At 41.5% G+C, this 20,536-nt stretch overlaps 1 protein-coding gene across 1 annotated transcript in view; it reads right to left on the bottom strand.

The window, feature by feature from the left end:
• Positions 1-19,006, bottom strand: part of MCPH1 (microcephalin 1) — a 135,258-nt gene extending 116,252 nt beyond the window's left edge. The window contains exons 1-7 of the mRNA XM_069851514.1: positions 18,923-19,006; positions 15,279-15,370; positions 12,750-12,868; positions 7,209-7,293; positions 4,568-4,688; positions 4,143-4,283; positions 1,245-1,340 (exon numbers count right to left, since the gene is read on the bottom strand). Coding sequence (XP_069707615.1) covers positions 1,245-1,340; positions 4,143-4,283; positions 4,568-4,688; positions 7,209-7,293; positions 12,750-12,868; positions 15,279-15,370; positions 18,923-18,941 — 673 coding nt within the window. The 5' untranslated portion in view covers positions 18,942-19,006. The remainder of the gene's footprint in view (positions 1-1,244; positions 1,341-4,142; positions 4,284-4,567; positions 4,689-7,208; positions 7,294-12,749; positions 12,869-15,278; positions 15,371-18,922) is intronic.
• Between the last annotated feature and the right edge of the window lie 1,530 nt (positions 19,007-20,536).

Genomic DNA, 20,536 nt, shown 5'->3' on the forward strand with positions numbered 1-20,536 from the left:
CCCTTCACCAGCTTTGTTGCTCTTCTCTGGACTCGCTCCAGAGCCTCAACATCCTTCTTGTGGTGAGGGGCCCAGAACTGAACACAGTATTCGAGGAGCGGTCTCACCAGTGCCGAGTACAGAGGGAGGATAACCTCCCTGGACCTGCTGGTCACGCCGTTTCTGATACAAGCCAAGATGCCATTGGCCTTCTTGGCCACCTGGGCACACTGCTGGCTCATGTTCAGTCGCTGTCAACCAACACCCCCAGGTCCCTCTCCTCCAGGCATCTTTCTAGACAGACTTCTCCTAGTCTGTAGCACTGCATAGGGTTGTTGTGCCCCAAGTGCAGGACCCGGCATTTGGCCTTGTTAAACCTCATGCCATTGGACTCTGCCCAGCGGTCCAGCCTGTTCAGATCCCTTTGCAGAGCCTCCCGACCCTCCAGCAGATCGACACTTCCACCCAGCTTAGTGTCGTCCGCAAACTTGCTAAGGGTGCACTCGATGCCTTCATCCAGATCATTGATGAAGACATTGAACAGGGCTGGACCCAGCACTGAGCCCTGGGGAACCCCACTTGTCACTGGCCTCCAGCTGGATTTCACACCATTTACCACCACTCTCTGGGCCCGGCCATCCAACCAGTTTTCCACCCAGGAGAGTGTGCGCCTGTCCAGCCCAGAGGCTGACAGTTTCTCAAGCAGAACGCTGTGAGAAACTGTGTCAAAGGCTTTGCTGAAGTCCAGGAAGACCACATCCACAGCCTTTCCCTCATCCAGTAGCCGGGTCACTTTGTCATAGAAGGCGATCAGGTTAGTCTGGCAAGACCTGCCTTTTGTGAACCCATGTTGACTGGGCCTGATCACCCGGTTCTCTTGCATGTGCTTCATGATAGCACTCAAGATCACCTGTTCCATGACTTTCCCTGGCACTGAGGTCAGACTGACAGGCCTGTAGTTTCCTGGGTCCTCCCTGTGGCCCTTTTTGTAGATGGGCACAACATCAGCCAGCCTCCAGTCCAGTGGGAGCTACGCAGCAATAAAGCAGAGCATTTACCCAGTGTGATTCCTAATGATCCATTTTCCTTGAATTCTTACTTATATGCACTCAGCCAGTTAAGAAATAGTAAAATAATTCAGGTTTAAATATAACTGATAGAGCAAATATATACATAGTTTTCCAATATACTGTACTTTCTAAAATAAGACATACAGGTCATATATTATTTGCAATATCTTTTATACACAAAGTTGTGTTAGTTACCTGGCAACAATGCATCTTCTGAATTTGTTAAGGCACAAGTTGACAGCGGGCAGTCTCCTGGTGAATTACTTGGAGATACGCGAGACATCTGTGAAGCTAGAAATTTGTAAATAATGAACTAGTCAGGCCTATTTGCAAACATACAGATTTTCACACCATCTATTCATATTTCAAATAGTTCAATTGTAAGAGACAAGTCATTGCTTTGCCAAATAACTATAACCGTAAATATAATTATAGATTGCTCAACAGTACCTCAAATTTACATCCTAACAAAAAAGCTAGTAGATATTCCACAACTTTAAGCATTTTTTCTAGATAAATCAGCACCACATTTTTCTGAAACTAAAGAAAAATGAAAAACATTTAGAAAAAATATTAGACATCTTATGACAGTTGAGGCAATTTACTAAAGAATTTGTTAAATTCCACAATTACCAGCAAAGCTTTGATATGGCAGAAACACTTTTCAAAATGTTTGAAGGTATTACCTTAAAATTCAAAGGGAAAATAAATACAAGCCAAGATAAAATAAATGAGATTTTTTCATCCATGTCTCACTAGTTCTTTGCTTTCCTCCCATACCTATTTTTGAAACTACGAAATGACAGTCTAGTTGACAAACTTCTTCTAACTTCACAGAATCACAGAATCACAGAATAACCAGGTTGGAAGAGACCCAGCGGATCATCGAGTCCAACCGTTCCTATCAAACACTAAACCATATCCCTCAGCACCTCATCCACCCGTGCCTTAAACACCTCCAGGGAAGGTGACTCAAGCCCCTCCCTGGCCAGCCTCTGCCAGTGCCCAATGACCCTTTCTGGGAAAAATTTTTTCTTAACGTCTAGCCTAAACCTCCCCTGGCGGAGCTTGAGGCCATTCCCTCTTGTCCTGTCCCCTGTCACTTGGGAGAAGAGGCCAGCACCCTCCTCTCTACAACCTCCTTTCAGGTAGTTGTAGAGAGCAATGAGGTCACCCCTCAGCCTCCTCTTCTCCAGGCTAAACAACCCCAGCTCTCTCAGCCGCTCCTCATAAGGCCTTTTCTCCAGCCCCTTCACCAGCTTTGTTGCTCTTCTCTGGACTCTCTCCAGAGCCTCAACATCCTTCTTATGGTGAGGGGCCCAGAACTGAACAAAGTATTCGAGGAGCGGTCTCACCAGTGCCGAGTACAGAGGGAGGATAACCTCCCTGGACCTGCTGGTCACGCCGTTTCTGATCCAAGCCAAGATGCCATTGGCCTTCTTGGCCACCTGGGCACACTGCTGGCTCATGTTCAGTCGCTGTCAACCAACACCCCCAGGTCCCTCTCCTCCAGGCAGCTTTCTAGACAGACTTCTCCTAGTCTGTAGCACTGCATAGGGTTGTTGTGCCCCAAGTGCAGGACCCGGCATTTGGCCTTGTTAAACCTCATGCCATTGGACTCTGCCCAGCAGTCCAGCCTGTTCAGATCCCTTTGCAGAGCCTCCCGACCCTCCAGCAGATCAACACTTCCACCCAGCTTAGTGTCATCCGCAAACTTGCTAAGGGTGCACTCGATGCCTTCATCCAGATCATTGATGAAGACATTGAACAGGGCTGGACCCAGCACTGAGCCCTGGGGAACCCCACTTGTCACTGGCCTCCAGCTGGATTTCACACCATTTCCCACCACTCTCTGGGCCCGGCCAGCCAACCAGTTTTCCACCCAGGAGAGTGTGCGCCTGTCCAGGCCAGAGGCTGACAGTTTCTCAAGCAGAACGCTGTGAGAAACTGTGTCAAAGGCTTTACTGAAGTCCAGGAAGATACATCCACAGCCTTTCCCTCATCCAGCAGCCGAGTCACTTTGTCATAGAAAGCAATCAGGTTAGTCTGGCAAGACCTGCCTTTTGTGAACCCATGTTGACTGGGCCTGATCACCCGGTTCTCTTGCATGTGCTTCATGATAGCACTCAAGATCACCTGCTCCATGACTTTCCCTGGCACTGAGGTCAGAATTCACATACTATAGGTTCACATACTATAGATTCCTCCTACCCAAACGATGTTGCAAATTTCAACAGTTTTTATAATAACTGACAAAATCTAATGAATTCAACCTCAATACTTTCACAGTAAGGCAATGCAAACACTAAGAAATTATTTTAAAAGCGCTAGCTAGATTTAATTCATCAGCATCTGAATTTTGAAGTCAACTAAATTTATTCAATAAGGTCATTCAAAATTTTTTTTTTTAATTCTGTTTTTTTCAGTACCTGGAAAGATATCTTATCAAATTTGGACTCTTTAAAAATGTTGGCTTGGGAGCAATAACATTACAATCTTTGTCAAGTACAGCATTTACATTAAAATTTAACAGGAAATAAGATTTAGAGTCTCACTGTGAAGCTTAGCCAAGTTTTGTTAATACCAGTTTACAAGTTTAGAGAGTCTAGCTTAAACATTACCCTTCTAGAGCAGTCTAGCAATGAAGAAATTCCTTTTTGCAACTAGACATCAAGAAGAATTTCTTCACCATGAGGGTGGTGAGACACTGGAACAGGTTGCCAAGGGAAGTTGTGGCTGCCCCATCCCTGAAGGTGTTCAAGGCCAGGCTGGATGGGCCTTGGGTAACCTGATCTTGTGGGATGTCCCTGCCCATGGCCAGGGGTTTGGAACTAGATGATCTTGAAGGTCCTCTCTAATCCAAACTATTCTGTGATTCTATGATCATTGTCTCCCATGACTTCTTGTGCGCTTCAGCAGAAAGAAACTAAAAGCTAAAGCATTTACTCAAAACATAAGAAGAAGGGAGGACGTGCAATCAAGTAAGATATGAAAAAAATTCTGAAGCCCAGAGCAAGACAAGCGCGCCAAAAATTCAGCAAAGATGGTAGTCATTTGTGCACATTCACGGATAAATAAAATTTCACTTCTTACCAGTAGGAGAAAGATTTTCTCTTTTTTCCTTCATCTCCTTTATTCTTTTTTCCATTGCACTGCATTGATCTTTTACCTTATTAGCAGGGCTATACACAAGCGAGCCACTGTCTTCAAACAGTAGAACTGGTACATCAGTTTCTACATAAAGAAATTGCATTTCGGCATTAATATTTACACACTATAATGGCTTCAGATAAAGTTTGTTTTGTTTTTTTTTTTAAAAACACTTTCAAAAATTAGGTTCTTTATATCTGACACCACTGCAAATGCCTTAACACTACAAACTTGCAAAGAACTCTGTAACAAGGAAGTCAACTTCATTTGTTACAGTGAGATGCATAAAAGTAAAAAACCCCAAACCCATTAACTGTTTTAAAGAAATATCTTAAGGTATTTGACTCTTAGTCCAAAGCAGTTCTTACCGCAATCAAGTGCTGTCTTTTGTACAGCTAATTCTTTAGCCATCTGGTCTAGTCTTCTCTGCAGCTTTCTATCATTTTCTGGAATCTTTTCAACAAAGTCTTTTGGCTGCATACATCTGTGCTACAAGACATAAAAAACTATTAATTATATGGTATAAAACTGCCAGAAGTAGCTACAATTCCTATATGCCTACTGCTTTATCACAGTATTTATTATCAGTGTTTATGCTACTTATTTGAGAGCCACAGATAATTGTAGAAGTTAACGTTTTCCAAAGTAAACTTCACTATGAAATAAGAAAGAACCTAACACATTATTTTTAGGTTAGATTGTATCAAAAAGAAGAATCAGTAATCATGTTTTTTGGTTTTTTTTTTCTTGTAGCAAAGCTAAGGCTTGAAAGATTACTTTTAATTTTTTTTAACCCAAATATCAGGATTTTAGAGTTTGTCACAACTCAGTGAAACATAAACCACATTACAGTCATTGATCACACGGGTGACATGACAGGCAGTGAAAGGCCAGGGCAGCAGAGAGACTTGCCAGGAGCTGGCAGCTCTTGCAGGAGATGCTGACAAGGCCTGAACATTGCCATGTCCACTCTCACCCCTATAAAAAGCAGCCTAGGGAGTGCGAACAGCCAGAATCACCACAAAAAGAGCAGGTAAACAGGGAGTGGCACGGTATTTCATACGGAAGGGTGTGCAGGAAGGGTGAAGACACCTGACCAGCTCAAGAGGCGAGTTCAATTGGTGGTCATCACCCTCTCATGAGCAGCTTAGCTGTAATATCCACCTGGCAGAAAGCTATGGCCTCTGCATTTGTCAAAATGGATGTGGCAACCCAGAGATCCCATGAAAGTGTGCAGCTGTCCAGGTCTTGGGCTGCAGGCAGTGCCAGAGCCTCTAAGTAGTAATGGATGTGTGAGGTGTGACCAGGTGGACAATCTGATCGGCCTGTTGGCAGAACTAAGAGGGGAATTAGAAAGGTTAAGGAGCACCAGGAAGTCTGAGGAAAAGACAGACTGGTGGAGCCATGCTCTGCCATCCTTGAGACACAAACAGGTTTACAGGAAAGGAGTGAATGGAGGCAAGTCCATGCTTGGGGCAGCAAGCAGACACGCTTGTTGCCCACCTCACCTTCCCAGGTGCCTTTTGAATAGGTACAATGTGGAAGGCCAGTAATGGATGGAATGGATGATGTAAGATGATGGTCCATCTATATCAGAGGTGTTGCCATGGTCAGAAATAGTCCTTTTATCATGACCACCTCCATGAGGAAGAAAACATGGGCTACAGTTGTAGATGACTCCCTTCTGAGGGGAACAGAGGGTCCAATATGCCACAGACCCTCCTGTTAGGGAAGTCTGCTGCCTCCCTGGGTCCTGGGTTAAGGGCATCACTAGTAAACTTCCTAGCCTCGTATGGCCCTCAGACTATTACCTACTACTGCTCTTCCACAGGGGTGGTGATAAGGCTGAAATGCATAATCCAAGGGAATCTAAACAGACTCAAAGGCCTTGAGAGAAGTTGGTGAGGCAATCTGGATAACAGCTTATTTTTAACTCTCTCTTCCCAGTTGCAGGCAGCAACACTGGAAGGAAAAGACGGACAAAATCTATGAGGTTCAACTCATTATGTTCAACAAGGCCAAGTGCAAGATCCTGTACCTGGGTTTGGCCAATCCCTGGTATCAATACAGGCTTGGGTATGAATTGACTGAAAGTAGTCCTGATGAGAAGAACTTGGGGGTACTAAAAAGCCAGACACGAGCCAACAACATGTGCTTGCAGCCCAGAAGGCTAAGCTCACTCTGGGCTGCATCAAAAGAAGCGTGGCCAGCAGGGTGAGGGAGGGTCTTCTGTCTCCTTCTACTCCACTCTGGTGAGATCCCACCTGGAGTACTGCGTTCAGTTCTGGAGTCCTCAACACAGGAAAGACATGGACCTGTTGAAGCAGGTCTGGAGAAGGACCAAAACAACAACAATCAGGGAGTAGAACACCTCTCCTACAAAGACAGGCTGTGAAAGTTGAGATTGTTCAGCCTGGAGAAGTGAAGGCTCCAGGGAGAACTTACCGTGGCCTTCCAGTACCTAAAGGGGGTGTACAAGAAAGACAGGGACAAACTTTTTAGCAGGGCCTGAAAGGAGAAGGGGCAATGGTTTTAAACTAAGAGAGGGTAGATTTAGACTAGATATAAGAAAGAATTTTTCTACAATGAGGGTGGTGAAACACTGAAACAGGTTGCTCAGAAAGGCAGTCCCTAGAAACATTCAGGGTCAGGCTGGAGGGGGCTCTGGGGAACCTCATAACAGGGGCGTCTGACTAGATGACTTTTTAAGGCCCCTTCCAACACAAATCATTCTATGATTCTGTTTTTGATCAGTCAGTCATTATGTCATTATAACCTAAATCTTTGTTTCTTCATTCACCAAAATAAAACCCTACTTTTTATTCTTTCTTCAGATAAGACGTCACAACATCACAGCCACAGTCTGGCTTTAAAAACCAACTCAGATGGACGAGCTTACAGAATGTTCTGAAAATAAACAGCTCAAATGCCTAGAGACAGAAGGTGAAGGTCAAACTTTAATTTTTGATACTTTAGGCTTACTTAAAAAAAAAATTATTACATACTCACTTTTTTGATCAGTAGTGGTAATTCTTCATCAGTGTCCACTGCAGGAAATAAGGATTCATCAGCACGCACTCCAGTTTCTCGACACCTGTATAACGAATTAGAGCAAGTTTGGGTTCTTTTAGGGCTTTTTGTTAAATATGAGAACCTTTATTGCAAAAAGAAGGGTCTGAGCCCTGAAATAATGAAACACCAGCCATTCCTAAGTGTTTATCTTTAGCATAATTACCCAATAAATCTACATATTACAGATCAAATACAGGACATTATACATGGTTTTTGTCCTAATGACATCCTCTCAATTGCTCTTCTGAACTCAAAGATTCCCACTCATATGCCACTGTCCACATATTCAATAACCACTTTATTCAAGTCCTTCTGGCCTGAGTCTTATGAAACTCAAATCTTGCCCTGACTTGTGAGGGCTGTAGGCTTTAATTGTTCACTAGCTAGTCCACTTAACCTTAACTTCTTCACCATGATGACAATAAAATCCCAACTACAATCTATAGAATGTTATGGTGCAAGAGTGGGAGGAAATTTTTCTACTCAGGCAAAGTAGGAAGAAGGCTTCACCTGATCCTGGCTTTTATATCTTATCTATTAGTCTCAGCTTTCTGCCTTCTCTTTATAAATGGAATACTAAGAACAGCCCCTTATTGAGGAACAATCTATATTTATGCAAACTTTTTGTAATTACAAAACTAATAATCCAACTTATATTTCACCCCTAGCTTTTCTTTTCACATTCAAAGATTGCCTTGAGAACAGTGGAACTAATATTAACTTGGAACACGATACAATCTACAGCACTTGTGAACACTAAGGGAGATATTGTGACAAAAAATTTGGTTATTAATACATAAATTAATTCTGATTAAAAAAGGCAAATACAGTTTTATTCTCAAACAATAAACAATAAAATGGATTATTGGAAAGAGTATAGAACTTTAACAGACTACACTGGAATTCCCTCACAACTCTTTCAAGGCTGGGATTCTAGTGACACCTAGTGATCTAACTGCTATAAAGTTTCTACCTGTAGAACTCTCATCTAATGCATACCTACTCAGTTTTGAATAAAGAAAAGAGCCAAAAACCTACATGCATTTGTCAAACTACCTGAGTTTAGACTCCCTCGGAACATCAGAGATATTTAACATGCTGGCTGTTATTAAATTTGGGGTAACAGTCAGCAGAGATGTACACTACATTACAATTTACATTAATCCAGAGATTTCATTGATTCAGAGAATCTAAACAGAAGAAAAAACTGACTGTTAAATACCTTACAAGATTTTTTTTTTTTTACTTTGGAGACAAATCACTTACATTTAGATTTGTCTGTCTTATTTGTGACATGAGTGAGTTACTATAACTAGAATACATGTGTACAGTTTTCTAATTATGCATTGATTCAGAAGTATCAAGCGTGCCTAATTTGGACATAGATTGTAGCAATTCTTTTATTGTTGGGGGTTTTTTAAGTTGCTCATCGAGGTATTTGAGTTGAAGATGCCCTAAAGAACTTTTTCAGTGATCCTAACACTGTCACTAATTTTATATTAAACTTATAATTTACTTGCATGAATCTTGCAGTAAGTTCATGATTTTCTGTACTTTTTTCAGTTAGACATATCTACCACTCAAAAAAAAAGAAGGAAATACTTCCATTTTTTGGTTCAAAATACATTTAGTCAGGAGTTATGACTTGGTTTTTTTTAATTTCAATTGTCATCTTATTTTAAATTCTTATTCCAAATCAAATTACTTCCTATTAAACTGTAGAACCGCATTCAGTTTAGATTCAAATAGATGCCTACACTGTAAAGCAGAAGCTTCCAAAACAAATTTGAGGCAGATCATCGGAGAAAACACTGGAAATCCAGTAAGAGTTCAACAAGGCAACGTTCACTAAATACTGCACAACCCCTCACACTCTCATTATTTGTGCTGGTTTTCATGGAGAAAAGCAAGTATGACTGTATTTTTCAATTACAGCAAGTTTCTCCAAGAGGCTCAAACTGCTCAGGGGAAAGTAACATAAGCATACACACACAACAGTTTGGAAGTAAGGGTCCACTAGCTGTTAAGTGGGAGAATATCATGCACAAAGCAGAAGAATCAGGAAATGTTGGAGTAATTGTTAATGACCTGCTTCCTTGTTTGGTCTTGTCAGACCTCAAACATGAAAAAGCAGCATCCAGATTAAATAACACGGACATCAGCATCCTGTTTTCAATAACAAGATTCCCAAGAACATGTAAAAACATGAAAACATAGCCAAACATTCCTAGTTTACTCTGCTATGTTCCGCAGGTTTTTGGTTCAGACAAAGTCAGATGCAATATTGTATTTGGTTTTTCATAAAACTAAATGTTTAATTGCATCAGCATTTTTTAAACCCATATAAATTTTTGCTGACTATGAAGCAAGGATTTCTACAGAAGAACCACATCATTCACTAAGTTCTCTCAATCTGCCTCCAGACAGATTCATGTGATGCTTTTCAATTCTTCTACTAAAAAGGAAAATATACATTAATTTCCTATTCAGACTGTCCATATGAACCTTTGTATGCACAACAGTCTCCCCCTCCACTTCCACTTCTCTTCTAGGCTGAAGAAATCTTGTCTCTTCAATCAAGTCTCACATCTTGTTAGAAAACTTTTATAACTTCAGTCATGATCGTTGCAAACCTCTCACAACATTCTATGATAAAATGCTGTCATCCCACTACATGAGATTTTATGTTCCATTTAATTTGATTTTTGACTACTGAGGTGATGATGTCATGAAAACAGTTATTTTAAATCCCAAAACCTTAATTTTCCCCTCATGTGATCTTCCTTCTCATATTCTTAAGAGAACTTATGCTTCAAATGGTCTCCTTAACACCAGCAAGAATTTTAATCCTTTCACTGTCAGCTTCTTCTTAACAGAACTTCTTTCCTTTTAAGTAAGACTCCCTTTTACAGTTGAGCACTGTCACAGAACTCCTTGGGTTTTGCTGTTCCAATACAAATGTTGATTTTTATACTGTGGTCATACTTACAAGAAGGTTCTTTATAATAATTTGAACAACCATCCACAAACTAATTAAGACAAAGCAATACCTAAAATATTTATCTTTGTACTGAACTTCAACAAGAGTCACTCAATTCCTGGTTTACACCAGAAATTCCGCCTTTATTATTACATTACCTAAATTGACATTTCATGGCATTTCTGACTATTGTGAGAACATGCCTCTCTGTTTGAATGGAGAAGTTGGTTAATCAAGTCAGCTTTTTTTTCAGTAACACTAAAACATCAACTCATACAACCTCTGCATTATTTGCTTAGACAGGTAGCAGGTTCAAACTAAGCTTCCATTCATACAGGAAGACTATTTTGCTTGCACGGATTATTCAGTCCTTCCTGTTTACATTGTCCCTAGGTTCAATATACTGCCTTCCGCCTACCAGATTTCTGATATATTGATATACTAGGCATATAACTTAAGGTCAGGCACTCCAGTTCCCTCATCTGTTACAAAAAAAAAAAAACTTAGCATGTATATTAGCACAGCTTCATTTTGGTTTTGTATTATCCGTGCCACATGTGAATAACCCTGTGACTAATGAGACTATTACTACCTCTTATGTACATTTCTACTGCTTCCAACCTATTCTTTGCTCGAGGATATGATATTCCTATGAATTCCGCCCAGTGTACAATTCAATCTACATTCTATATTCTTGTGTACCTTTCGGCATTAACTTTAAAGTAAAAGGCAGAAGAAAAAGATTACAGAAAAGTTCACTCATAATTCACAGCTCAGCTGTGTCCCCTCTCCCACAGTAAAATACAACTCTCTATTTCAGATTGTTTCCCAGTTCCAGCGAATCTCATCTTCTAAGCTATATAGCGAGACCTTGCCTTGTCCAGAGCACGATACTAGGAATGCTTCAAAATATACCTGGGAGATGCCAGCCTTCTCTTTCCTACCAAACAGCTTAAGTTTTCCCTCCTTTTTCTTGTCTTTTAATTTTTGCTTGTATCCAGCAACAGTTAAAGGTTTTTTTCAGGTTTTTTATACCTGGATCTCAAAGCTCCATGCTGTCCCCTACAGTATCACATATCCAGCTATGTCTGAGCTTTCTACTGCGTTCATCCACTCAATATCTTCCAGTACTGCAGAGGAGGCTCTTGGGATGGAACTGCTACTACAGAGACAGCGTTTCTTTATGACACATCCTAGGCCCTTACCCGTAAGGCTCTCTCATTCTTTCATTGCAGATACTACTCACTGACATTTTTCTAGGATCTTTTTTACTATAGTACGTCCAAGTCCCTGTGACTAAGGTTTCAAATTCTGTAGTTAAACACTCAGCCACTAGAAAGGCATATTTAATTCTATAACCAAAGATTCCGACTGAAATGACCATCATTGTCATGCACTTAGATAACACCAGGTCACAGAAAGATATATTCACATAAATAAAATTTTAGATCACTCTCATTTTTGAGAACTCAAGATATTTCTTCCTCAGTGCTCAAGCCGGCTGGGTAATGCAGCTATAACTTCTAGATGCAATATTGTTAAAAAAAAGAGAAAAATCCTGGGTCTGTAGAACTGAATGATTTTCTTTTTTTTGGCACATGGACTTTAATCACAAACTTGGTGCTTGTACTAGTTTGTATTCAGGTGGTTGCAGAGTTCAGTTTTGCCCCCCTCCCCATTTTTTTTCTTTTTTTACTTTTGCATGTGTCTCTATGAATATTGCAAATGGTTTAGGGAAAGGCCTCTTTACTTGACTTATATCTAATTTTCATCATCACAGCAATTTACCGATTGGAGCAATTTGAGTTTAATACATGCACGTTCATAAATATTGCAAGTGCTTTTTAAGCGCTTTCACACGCCACCCAAGATATAAGCTAGGCCTCACAAGCACATTGTAAACTCAGAAACAGCTATGGACTAGTAAGTTCTCACGGACTAGCTGTGCAACTGGAAACAGATTTATTTATTTATTTATTGTTATTGTTTAAAAATTTAACTTCTACCATATGATAGCTGAGAATCTGCAAGCAGCGCTGTTCTGAACCTGCCAAATGTCTTAAAAGTCAGAATACATATGGATCTTTTTCTTTCCTGCTCAGAGATATTCTGTCCATAGGAGTTAGGCACAGAAACAGTAAAATGTCTCGGATTAAGCATGTTTTTTCATAAGAAAAATCTAAGAATTCTATTCAGCATAAATATCTGGCCTTCACTGTCTATGCATGTCATCTGAGAGCAAAGGAGTGGAACACTGGTTAACAAATATATTACAGAACTACTTAAACACATTCAAGACTTAACATTTTACCTTTTTATGCAAACATGCCTTATAGTAGGAACAGTGTCATAGGAAAGTTATCATTTACTCAGATTTATCACTATTTTTAAGTACATTTAAAAAAACCCACGTACTGTACTTAAGTTTTTAAATAAAACAATACTAGAATCCATTATCTCTAGAGTGGGTCACATGCATTATATTCATGAGTACTCACTTCTCCACCCACAGTACAGAAACTATTTTCACACCCATCTTCTGTGCTTTTCTCCATGTAGTCAAACGACCGTCTTTGAAGATGACATGGGTCACGTGCTTGTTCAAAGTTTTTGAAACCTGCAGAAGTACACACAGATCTCACCTATAAGTCTGATAATCAGAAAATACTAATGAATTTAGCTAGTGTAGTGTAGTTTGGTTTTAATGTATAAACCATTAGTATAAAAACTTATTCTAAACATTATGCCAAGGACTTTTCGATTTTTCCCATCCTCGCAAGATGCCTCAAGCGATCAAAACTCAAGCCTTGTTAGGCAAGCCCATGAAAACCATGCTAGAGGGCTAGAGTAGCCTCTTGTTTTCAAAGTTCTTTTCTTTAGGTTACCATTTTTATCTCCCTGCTCTAGCTGTATCACTAATCTTAAAATATTTTTATTTATGTAGCCCAACATGATTTCTTATGGAACAGCCATATGGAAAATAGTTGCCGCTATACAAAGAAATGACAAATTACATCTTTTATTTAGCAAAAACTAACTGGCTTAAAGATTAGAGCTAACCTCATCCCTTAAACTAATTCCAATCAATAAAGATCCCTTTAGTTTGGAGGGAAGGCTGAAGGTACTACAAAGAAATAAACAAAAAAAAATGGTAACACTTTAAAAAGTGAGAAATACAGAAAGCTTGAGCCAGTACATCTAGTATCATACCTGACAATTTCACTGTGTTGTACAACTGATCAAATCTTCAGTTATTATTCTCGACTCACAATTAAGTGTTAACCTCCTTAGTTCTAGCTACTCCACCCTTCACAACCAAAGTTTCCTTTTGTGAAGACTAAACATCCTACACAAAACTGTTTGACCAGTTGTGATTGTTGACACAGTAACATTAGTATAGTGCATATTTTAAAGCGGTGTCTTCTCAGCACAGCCAAAAGGAAACAGCTGTATAGCTCTCTGCTGTGCTCTCAATTGCATCACTATACTTGGCTTCCAACGTGTTGGATCTACCCTTGGCTTTAAGCAAACTATTCAGCTTTCCCAAAAAATTGTGGTGGGAAGCAGATTTTTTGCTTCGCAAAGAAAAAAAACCATGGTATTTAAGTATCTGAGTATATAGGACCAATAATCTCTTCTGGAATAAATTAGACATATGGATACAATTGCTTACTCCCTTATGCTAGCATCCAGCTCACAGCCCATGCCCTAAGTAGGCAGATACTAGATACAGCTTTGCCTCCAAATTACGGAGGAGCACCACCTTACACCTCTCTCTCTCACCTTTCCTGTCTCCTCCCCCTGGAGGTTCTCTGCAGTTCACCTGACCTTTGTTGATTCATACTTCTCAAGCTATCTAGTGAGAACCTAAATAAGAATTTTCTTTCCTGACAGAGTGAGCCAAGTGTGTTTACTATCATGTGCTCAGCCCAATAAAAGGGAAGGAAGTATCTGGAATAGTGAATAGGCAGGATCATCTCTTTTCAGTTACAAGGGTCTGCTAAAGAGATTCATCTGTATCATCTACCTATACCTTTCATCACATCCAGCTACTTTTTGATCAACTTGAGGAATTTTGAAGCTTTATGCTTTGTCATATTTTCTGTGAGAAAAAACAGCCATGATGACAACTCCATAGATCTGACAGCACAGCACAAAACAATGAGAAATATTTCTTACTCGAGTTACTTCTTGAGAGTTGTATTTGCTTTTATAGTAAAAAAAGTTATTCTACTGTTCTGTCATGCTCTCTCAACTAAATTATATAGCAAGAGAGGCTTTGGGGAGATGAGCAAAATTTCCCAAATGACAGTAAGGTATGCATGTATCCAGGCCCACTTAAAAGACACTGGGAATTTACAGAAGTGTAATTTAGAGCATGATGTGGGCTTTAAAAATCTCCATTAACCAGTAAAAAAGTACAAAAAGGGAAGATTCCAGTTTGACTTTATTCCCTGCCTGAAATTCTACAGCTGGTATTTAAACATATTTGGCACCTACAAGGCAACGATACCTGACATGGAAAAATCACTGAGACATATACAAAGACTCTTAGCTGTGTTTTTTACTAGCACTTTCTGAAGGTGAATCAAATCTGTAGAAGGGTGAATGGAAGAACAAAATACCATGGTACTTAGTTCAGAAAATATTGTAAAAACAAGAGAGCAGCTGCCTGTAAGTTAAAGAAAACAAAGCAACATAAGGTACATACTTGTAAACCACAGGCTTTCAGCACTGAGGTTTGTTTTGCACACAGTACATGGCAAGCCCAATGCTTCACAACAAACACATGCTATCATAACAATATACAAAGAAGTTTACAGATACAGGGAGGCTTTAAAAGCATTATCCATCTGCCACCAGTACGACTTTTACAGTACGTTCATCTATTCTCAGGCTTGTGATTTTCTTCCTTTCTGCGCTTTAAAAGCTCATATTACAATGAAACAGACATGACAAGCAGAACAAGCAAGCTAGTTTACAGTTAAGAGCTTTCCCATTCTATTTATTTCAAAATAGTTTCTTACTTTTGCTCCCATATCAATAAGCTGCTGTTCAAAGGTTTTCGAGTAATTTTCTGTTCTGTTAGATGACCAAACATCTACAAATGCCAAAATACCTGGAACAGAAGAGAGAAAAAACCCAAACAGCTAATGACATATACACCATGGTAAAAAGGGTTAAAATTGCCTTTGCAACACAATTTTGCTTTTACACATCTTGTATTCAGTAGCAAGTTTAGCTTTTAATAAAATCAGTATCTGATGTCAGCAGTGGAATGTCTTTTTGACGCATTCCTGTCTCTTAAATTAGCTGTAAAAGAATAGACTTAGAAGTTTGACACTAGTTCTATAACTTTTCACTTTGTCACATTACCATCTTAATAAGTGGTGCAGTATCTTTACAAGACTGCTTACCCTCATCACTATTTAATCGCTCATAATCTTCAGGTTAATAAAAAAATTTAAGGCAAGTTACAGAACATAATGAAAGAAATGTGATTGAATTATTCCTTCCTCTGTCTCCCCTCCTCCCCAAAAAACCCAACCTTCTGCAGAAGTATTACATAGCAATTTCCAACTGACTTCAAATTCCACCTTATTTATACTGAATCACCCCAAATTAAGAACATATCACAGGCACTAATACAATTTCATCTCAGCTGCTTAATCAAACTTTAGGTATATTGCATTTAAGTAGCCTTCTTTATCAACCAGACTAATAATCTTCTCAAGGAATAAAATCAGTCTTGGTTGGGAACATCTTTAAAAAAAACCCAAACAACTCAGATATACTGACATGGGATGGATGAACAAACAGAACTCATAACAATCTCTTCACTCATTTTACTTAGGAGAGGCACTGGAGTGACCTACAGCTCTATTGGCCATGCCTATCAGGAAAAGTTACAGAAAACTGGAGGAACACTGGTTCACCAAAAGCACGTTTACACAAACTGTAAGCCAGACAACTCTCAGAATTGAAAGTGTCAATTTAAAAGGGTCACCCTTGGCAAATACTACTTGATTTTCTTACTTACTACATACATTGTCCTGATTCGCTATTGTGTAGTGTCATCTGTCCTCTTTCTAAACGAAAACCAGAATAATGTTCTAACAGTAGCAAGTAGCACTTTCATGAAAATTATCATATTTTGTAACAGATAGAAACACTTTTAACATACAGGAGAAATACAGAACATAAAACACTTCCCTAGCCAAACTGCAAGGAAAAAAGACCCTTATAAACAGTACTATGAGTGGGGGAACTTGGGGAACTTAAGACAAGTCTACTCCAATGTGCTTTTAATTGTGTTCATCCTGCTACTGGACAAAGGCAACTTGTGTCAGAGTTGCTTTTTTTCGTGATGGACTTATTGTGAAAAATACAGCACTCGGCATTTGCAAAAGCAATACCTTCCTGTTACATCAAATATTTAAGAACCTTCATAGTTATAAACCTCCTAGAAAAACAGGTCACGGCACTTTCAGTAAAGGTCAGACTAGGAACTCAGAGGAACACTAATTCAGAGTCGCATGCACCTGCAGTAGGATCAAAGGTACATTTTACAATAATTAGCCAATTTTAGCTAATCAAATGAACACCAAATAACAAGGCACTCTAGTTTTTGTACCATTGATGGAAAGAAAAAAGAGGAAGGGTTTGAAGCTGTGAACTTGCTTCTTGTAAAGGGCAACTTACAGAATCATAAAATGGTTTGGGTTGGAAGGGACCTTAAAGCCCATCCAGTTCCAACCCCCCTGCCACAGGCAGGCACACCTCCCACCAGACCAGGCTGCTCAAAGCCCCATCCAACTGGGCCTTGAACACCTCCAGGGATGGGGCATCCACAGCTTCCCTGGGAAACCTGTGCCAGTGCCTCACCACCTTCATCATGAGAACTTTCTTCCTAATGTCTAACCTAATTCCAATTTAAAACCATTCCCCATCATCCTATCACTACAGGCCTTTGTAAAGAGCCCCTCCCCATCTTTCTTATAGCCCCCTGAAGGTCCTGGGAAGCTGCTATAAGGTCTCCTCTCCCTGGAGCCTTCTTTGCTCCAGGCTGAAGAACGCTGACTCTGTCCTCACAGCAGAGGTATTCCAGCCCTCGGATCATCTTTGTGGCCTTCTCCTGACCCATCCCAGAGGAATAGCGGTTCTCAGTCACATCATCCCCCATCCTGTCAGATTGCCCCGACCCAGGTGTAGGACCTCACCCTTGGCCTTGTTGAACCTCATGAAGTTCGCTCAGGCCCACTTCTCCAGGCTGTCCAGGTCCCTCTGCCTACAGGCTGCCTTGGCTTATCTGCCCCAAGGGCAAAGTCCCACCCTAGACTCTGTACCGAGGAGCGCTATATCAAAAATGTCAGCAAATAAACTCTGTAAGACTTGTTCTGGAGTTTCAGAAAGCAAGTATCCCTTAACAGGCCTGGGCAACACGAGGCAGTGATCTCCATCAATCCCGAGAAGCAAGACCAGAGCTGGGACAGAAAAGGTTTCTCACTCACATGCACATGGATAAGTTTTCCCAAGAATCTTATGCATATTCTATTCCTTTCCAAAGACTCATTTTAATGTTAGTATGAGCTTCACAACAGACAAATCTCATGCTAACTGGAGCTTTGGAGCCAGCTCTGCCTGACCTTGCATTTGAGATGGGGAGAGGCTGCAAACAGAGGTGACTAGAGAAGAAGAGGCATCTGTTCAGCACAGATCACACTGAACACGACATCACCTCCAAAGAAGGAACAGTGTCAGGAAAAATACTATTTGAAAAAACATGCTATAAAACCCATGCTATTAGAGTGACATCCTGTCTGACTTTCAAAGAGCACAATTGATTAGATGAAACTTAACTCTAGCTTAAATTGAAGATATTCCACTTTCTGTAATAGCAAAAGCTCCTTGTATCACAAAGAAGGAGCCACCTCAGGGAAAACAGTTTGGAAAAGCATGTTTTAAACAAAAACACACTATCAGATAAACACACTGCCTAACCTTCAGAAACAACAATTACACGGATGAAACTTAACTCTGCTTTAGATTAAACCAGAAATATTTCACTTTCTGTAATAGTAACCACTATTTGTATCCGGGTTAGAGGGGAGGAGGCTGGGAAGTGGTGCAGGAAGGACTGCAAGGAGCGTGGCCCTGCTGCATCACAGAATCACTAAGCTGGAAAAGACCCACAGGATCATCAGTCCAACTTTTCCTATCAACCAGTAAATCATGTCCCTCAGCACCTCATAAACACCTCCAGGGAAGGTGACTCAACCACCTCCCTGGGCAGCCTCTGCCAGTGCCCAATGACCCTTTCTGGGAAAAATTTTTTCCTAATGTCCAACTTGAACCTCCCCTGGCGGAGCTTGAGGCCATTCCCTCTTGTCCTGTCCCCTGTCACTTAGGAGAAGAGGCCAGCTCCCTCCTCTCCACACCCTCCTTTCAGGTAGTTGTAGAGAGCAATGAGGTCTCCCCTCAGCCTCCTCTTCTCCAGGCTAAACACCCCCAGCTCTCCAGCCCCTTCCCCAGCCTCGTGGCTCTTCTCTGGACTCGCTCCAGAGCCTCAACATCCTTGCGGCGAGGGGCCCAGCACTGAACACGGGATTTGGGGTGCATCCCCCGCACCCCTCCGGGGGAAGCCTCCATCGCTCAGCACACGAGCCGATACCTCCCAGGACGGGCTCCATCAGCGGCTCAGCCCGCGGAAGCTCCACGCTCGCCGCCGCCGCCGCCGTTCAAACCCGCGCCTGCGCCCGCGGGGCGGGGTCTGCGCCCCGGGCTCCCAGCGCCTGCGTGGGACTGGGCGGCGCTGGCTGGGGGAGCGGGGGGAGAGCTGGGGCGGAGCTGCTGTGGGGACCTGGTGAGGGTCAGCGGGGCGGTTAGAGACCTGAAGCGGCGACTGTTACAGGCCTTATGAGGAGCGGCTGAGAGAGCTGGGGGTGTTTAGCCTGGAGAAGAGGAGGCTGAGGGGAGACCTCATTGCTCTCTCCAACTACCTGAAAGGAGGTTGTGGAGAGGAGGGTGCTGGCCTCTTCTCCCAAGTGACAGGGGACAGGACGAGAGGGAATGGCCTCAAGCTCCACCAGGGGAGGTTCAGGCTGAACGTTAAGAAAAAATTTTTCCCAGAAAGGGTCATTGGGCACTGGCAGAGGCTGGCCAGGGAGGGGGTTGAGTCACCTTCCCTGGAGATGTTTAAGGCACGGGTGGACAAGGTGCTGAGGGACATGGTTTAGTGTTTGATAGGAATGGTTGGACTCAATGATTCAGTGGGTCTCTTCCAACCTGATGATTCTGTGATTCTATGAAAAAGCAGAGTGCCTTCAATTTAAGCTAAACTAGGGTTAAGCTCATCTAACTGTATTCTTGAAAGTCAGACAGAACGTCCCACCGATAGGCTGTTTTTAGGGACATAGTTTAGTGACTGATGGGAATGGTTGGACTCAATGACCCAGTGGGTCCTTTCCAACCTACTGATTCTATGATTCTGTAGCCTGTTTTCTTTCAAACGGTGTTTTCCCGGACACCGTTCATTCTTTGGAGATGGTAACATCTTGTGTTCAGTGTGATCTGTGCCAAACAGATGTCTTTCCTTGTCTAATCACCTGTTTGCAGCCTTTCCCCATCTCAAATGCAAGGTCGGGCAGAGCTGGCTCCAAATCAGCAAGAGATTTGACTCTTGTGAAGTTCAAAAGACTAAAACTAGACCTTGGAAAGGAATGCATAAGATATCTGCATAAGATAATATATGCATAAAATAAGATCTGCGTAAGATAAGATATGCATAAGATTTTTGGGGAAATTTATGCATTTCCATGTAAGCAGGAAACCTGTTCTGCCCCAGCTCTGGTCTCGCATGTTATTCAGGCTGGACATCAGAAAAAAAAAATTCACAGAAAGGGTCATTGGGCACTGGCAGAGGCTGCCCAGGGAGGTGGTTGAGGCACCTTCCCTGGAGGTGTTTAAGGTGGATGAGGTGCTGAGGGACATGGTTTAGGGACTGATAAGAATGGTGGGACTCAATGATCATACAGAATCACTAGGTTGGAAAAGATCCATTGGATCATCGAGTTGCGGATGCTCCATCTATGGAGGTCTTCAAGGCCAAGTTGGATGGGGCGTTGAGCAGCCTGGTATGGTGAGGGATGTCCCTGCCCATGGGACAGCTGAGATAGATAGTGCCACCATAAGAAAAAGGTGGTACTATGTTCACCGTATCCATGAAAACTACCTGGGTTTTGTGAATAGTTTCCAGCTGTGTCAGTGGGATAATTCTACTCAGTCC

This window comes from Phaenicophaeus curvirostris, chromosome 2, assembly GCF_032191515.1.
Source record: "Phaenicophaeus curvirostris isolate KB17595 chromosome 2, BPBGC_Pcur_1.0, whole genome shotgun sequence".
Lineage (NCBI taxonomy): Eukaryota > Metazoa > Chordata > Aves > Cuculiformes > Cuculidae > Phaenicophaeus > Phaenicophaeus curvirostris.